Source organism: Chrysochloris asiatica, unplaced genomic scaffold (assembly GCF_000296735.1).
Source record: "Chrysochloris asiatica unplaced genomic scaffold, ChrAsi1.0 scaffold00319, whole genome shotgun sequence".
NCBI lineage: Eukaryota > Metazoa > Chordata > Mammalia > Afrosoricida > Chrysochloridae > Chrysochloris > Chrysochloris asiatica.
Genome location: NW_006408837.1, coordinates 64,385 through 68,830, shown reverse-complemented (window position 1 = coordinate 68,830; position 4,446 = coordinate 64,385). Strand labels below are relative to the sequence as shown.

Sequence of the window (4,446 nt, the reverse complement as noted above, 5' to 3'; positions counted from 1 at the left end):
TACGTGGGGGCTCGTAAAATGGAATGAAAGGATAACGGGAGTTCCTCAAAAACTTCCCCAGCCGCCTTCTTTGCAGACAGCACAGATGTCCCCATCTGACCCCAAGGCAGCTCACGTAGGGTGCCGGGAAGCAGGAAGTGGCTGCGTGCTCTCGCCTGCTCCTCGGTCGGAGCAGGGCGCGGCCGTAAAGAGGCGCGCTGGTGTCGTGAAAGGCCGCAGCCCGCCGAGCGTTGGTTGACGGCCCGGGTCCATTTTGTTGGCCGCTCCCGGGCTGTCGAGTCTCTTCTCCCCGCGGCTGCTCGCAGGCCACGAGTGTTCCCGGGCGGAAAGTTGTCCGGAGCGTGCGGAGCTCCGCCGCCCAGCCTCGCGCTCGGCCCTCGCGCGTCCCCAGCAGCGCTCGGCTCGGCGGCCCCGCAGCGGCAGCACGATGCGGCCCCTCGACGTGGTGGAGCTGGCGGAACCCGAGGAGGTGGAGGTGCTGGAGCCCGAGGAGGACTTCGAGCAGTTCCTGCTGCCGCTCATCCACGAGATGCGGGAGGACATCGCGGCTCTGGTCCGCGAGCGCGGCCGGGCCTACCTGCGGACCCGGGGCAAGCTGTGGGAGATGGACAATCTGCTGCTTCACCTCCAGACGCAGGTGGAGGCGTCCGAGCAGAGCGCGCTCAACCACCTGCAGAGCCCCGACGACGGCGCGGCCGCCGGGCCCGAGCGCGCCGCCGCCAAGGCCCGGGAGACGGCCAAGATGGCCGAGATGCTGGTGGAGCTGGTGCGGCGGATCGAGCGCAGCCAGTCCGCCTGAGCCGCCCGGGGCTGTGCAGCGCGCTGTTTCCCACGGGCCGCTCGCTTCGAGGTCGGCAGTTCGAAACTACGAGCGGGAGGGAGATGAGGCTGTCTTGCTTCCGGAAGCCCTGTAGCCCGCGGGACACCACCACCCGCACCTTCCTCTTGGTGTGGAAGCCTTGTGTGTACCCGGATAGAGTAGCGGGTCACCCACAAATCTCCAGAAAGCCAGTGTGTACTCACTGGAGGGACAGTGAGGTTCTGTTTATAACGTTTTGCACAATCGGCCGCCCAGCCCAGTAGAAACGGGCAGACACACCCGGTGGCTGGCCCACAAAGACTGTGATCCCGTCGCCCCTCCTCGGTTACAGGCGGCGGGGCGCCCAGGGCCCCGGTGACTTCCTGTTGTTCTCATTCCTAATCCCAGAACCCAGCTCTTCCCCACCCAGTTCATCCCGGGACACGAGTCAGCACCTGTGTCTGCCCTTTATTCCTGAGACTGTGTCACCCTAGTAACAGGGAGCAACCACCAGGTTGTGGGATCGGGGTGGGGGGCTTGAAAAAGAGCGTGGGAAATGGGGTGAAAAGATGATGGACTTTGTCTATGTGCCTTTTGAAGCTCTCTTGTATTTTGTGAAAAATCAGAATCCGTTTTAATAAAACAGTCACCCAAGGGGGGAGGGGTTGTGAAAAATGTCATCTGGACGGACAAACGTACAAGTACTCCAATCTACTCCTATTAGCAAGAGTGAGGTTTTCTTTTATTGGGTTTTAGAGCCCAACCCAGTAGACACATGCGCTGGACGGCCGGCCCACAGGCCCACAAAGTTTTATTTCCGTTTTGGAAAAGCCCCTTCAGGTCCCCTTCTACCTGGAATTACATTTCTTCCCAAGGTCACCTACTATTCCTTACTGGGAGCTTCTCATTTAAAGTTAGCTTCCCCCTTTGCTCAGGAAGTTCCCCTATTTCCTTGATGGTTGTATTCTTATTTCAAGTTCCTATCAGTCAGACTCCAACTGGTGTGGGGCTGTGGGCTAATGCACAGTATCAGACTGCAGAGTCCTTTGAACTGCAAGGTCGGTGTTTCAAGCTCCCCAGTGCAGGGTCGCCTGGAGGGCACTTAACAACAAAGACAGCAAACTAGTTCTTCACGCCGCTGAGCTCGGTTTATTATGCCAGCCTGCCTCCCGCTAGACTTCCCGTAGTCCTGCAGGTGGACCCAGCCCACAAGAGTTATCTCTCCCAGGGTGAGGTGGAAACCAAAGAAAACCTAAGCCAGGGATCAAACGGAGGGTGAGAACCCAGGGAAAGACATGCCCAGCTTTTCTTTTCCCCTACAAGGCAGGTGGGTCAGAATCCCGTCTGAAAGAACCCACTTTCTCAGGGGTAGTTTTCTTTTAAGCAGAATGTCAGACTCAGTCTGTCTAGGTGGTAAGTGTGTGCCCATGACCATTGCAAATCAAGTCACAGCTGGGGGACTGGCCAACTGGTTAGGGCTGACTGCTTGTAGAAACAAACAGCTGGTCTTGTTCACTCTTTTGTGTCTGACCCTTAGGTAGCAGTTTATGGTCAGTAGTTGGTGACCTTAGTTCAGGCTTAGATCATCAAATGTATTTGATTCTGGAAAAATAACTTTATTGGAGAAATGTTCTCATAGGGGACACAAAGTTATTCCGGTTGTCACATTCTAGTTGTTTCGCTGGGTTTTTAACTGTGTTACCTGTGCAACTTGCCAGGTACTTTCCATCTTTGGGACACATGAAAACTTGGGCTTGAATCTTAGGAAGGAAGTAGGCATGAGACTGCTTTGGATGAAATTGGGGAGAACTAGAGGACGGCTAGAGATGGAAAATGCTTCAAATTGTAATGTTCCCTGAGGAGAAGGAAGAGATGCTTTCTGGCACACTGTAATCTGTAACCTGGCAGGTGGGTTTATTTAGACAACCTCCCAGGCCTTAGAAGGTGCTCTGGTAGCGTCAGCATAGTGGTTACGAATTGGGCTGCGAACCTCAAGGTCAGCAGTTTGAAACTACCAGCCGTTCCTTAGGAGAAAGATGAGGCTTTCTGCTCCCGTAAAGATTTACAGCCTTGGAAACCCTGTGCATGGTCGCGATGAGTCAGAACCGACTCCACCACCCAGACCTCAGGTGACAAAGAGGCTTGGTAGGAATTGAAGGAGTAGCTTCACTGTTACCAGACCCTCACACAAACGTGGGGCCTTAAAGTGCAGCAGCATCAGAGACCCTCTACAGAGGATTTTACCAGGGCTCATGAAGCCCCTTCTAGTTCTTCAGGGTGGGACACCTGGCATTGGAGGTCAAAATCACAGATGTCACAAGTGTTCGTGTTCTTGAAAAGCAAAGGTGGTTTTTTAAATGTTTTCTTCAGATGACCAAAGGTTCCGTATATGCTAATAAAAGTTAAGAATCAATTTCTTTAGAAGTGGACGTCTCCCTTGAATGCCATGCTCAGATGGGGACAAAGTTCTCAGCAAGCCCATAGCTGAGGAGGATTATTTCTGGAAGGTGGTGTGGGGGATTGTGAGAAATGTCAATACTGACAAACGCTCAAGAAATGCAATCTACTCATTTAGCGAGAGTGAGGTTCTCCTTATTTGATGTTTTTCTTTTTTTTTCACATTTTAAAAGGCTGATTTATTTGGTTCTTGTTTGTTTGGAATATTGTTTTGTTTTTGCAAAATGAAGACACCTTTACTGATTTTGCTGGTTATAAGAATTATTTGTTACAAGCATAAACAATTTAGCAAACATTTTTTAAATTAATATGTCCAATACATTCTTTTTTAAGGTTTTTATTGTGGATTGAGTGAAAGTTTACAGGGCACATCATCAGTTTCACATTCAACAATTCATATAACTTGTTTCATTACATTGATTATCCATACATCATCTGTTAACAGTGTTTCTCTCTATCCTCTTTAGCTTTTTTTTTTTTAGGGGGGACCTTGCCTTTTTGGAATTTACAGTCTCGGCTTTTAGGGAAGGTTTTTACATTTGTCTGTGGATATCCAGGGCTCATGTATGAGATTACTAACAAGCATTACTGAATAATCAGATGAGGGACAGTTTGCTATGTCTACTAGGTGGCTAAAGTCTGATCCTCAGAGCCTATGGTTTGGACAGTCTGCAACGCTTGGGCCCACAGGTCCTTATTTGATTTTGCAACATCAGGTGCCCAGCCCAGTAGACAGGGGCAGATGTGCCACATGGCTGGCTTGCAAACAGTTTATATTCTCCTGTCTCGAAAAAGCCCCTCCTTCAGTTCCCCAGGTGCTATCCTGGTGTGGCGCTGTGGGTTAATGCGCCAGACTGCAAAGCCGTTTGAACTGCAAAGTTGGCGAAACAAGCTCACTAGCTGCTCCATGGAAACCCTATACAGGGTCGCTATGGGTTGGAATTGACTTGACAGCACTTTACGGCAATGGAGTATTACAATCTATTCCAAACGTTCCGTTTTTCCTCCCCCCAGAGTTCTACAGTCTAACCCGAATGGTGCCTATGGGTTTAATGACTGTATTCTTACTTACAGTTGAGTCCTGGAACAAGTTTCTCTCTCCCTTCCCCCACTTCATTCTGCTTACACATCCCTGGGTGGGAATCAACAACCTGTGGCTGCTGCTCTAGCAATCTCCTGCGCTCTTTAGT

At 51.0% G+C, this 4,446-nt stretch overlaps 1 protein-coding gene across 1 annotated transcript; it reads left to right on the top strand.

Moving 5' to 3' along the window:
* The first annotated feature begins 427 nt into the window (after positions 1-427).
* LOC102820486 (MORF4 family-associated protein 1-like) lies at positions 428-799 on the top strand. The gene has a single exon (XM_006875300.1). It carries the CDS (start codon positions 428-430, stop codon positions 797-799), a length of 372 nt encoding a protein of 123 aa, XP_006875362.1.
* The last annotated feature ends 3,647 nt before the right edge of the window (positions 800-4,446 follow it).

What these genes read in the sequence shown, in the direction of transcription:
- LOC102820486 (XM_006875300.1), top strand. Translation starts at nt 428, where the DNA reads ATGCGGCCCCTCGACGTGGTGGAGCTGGCGGAACCCGAGGAGGTGGAG.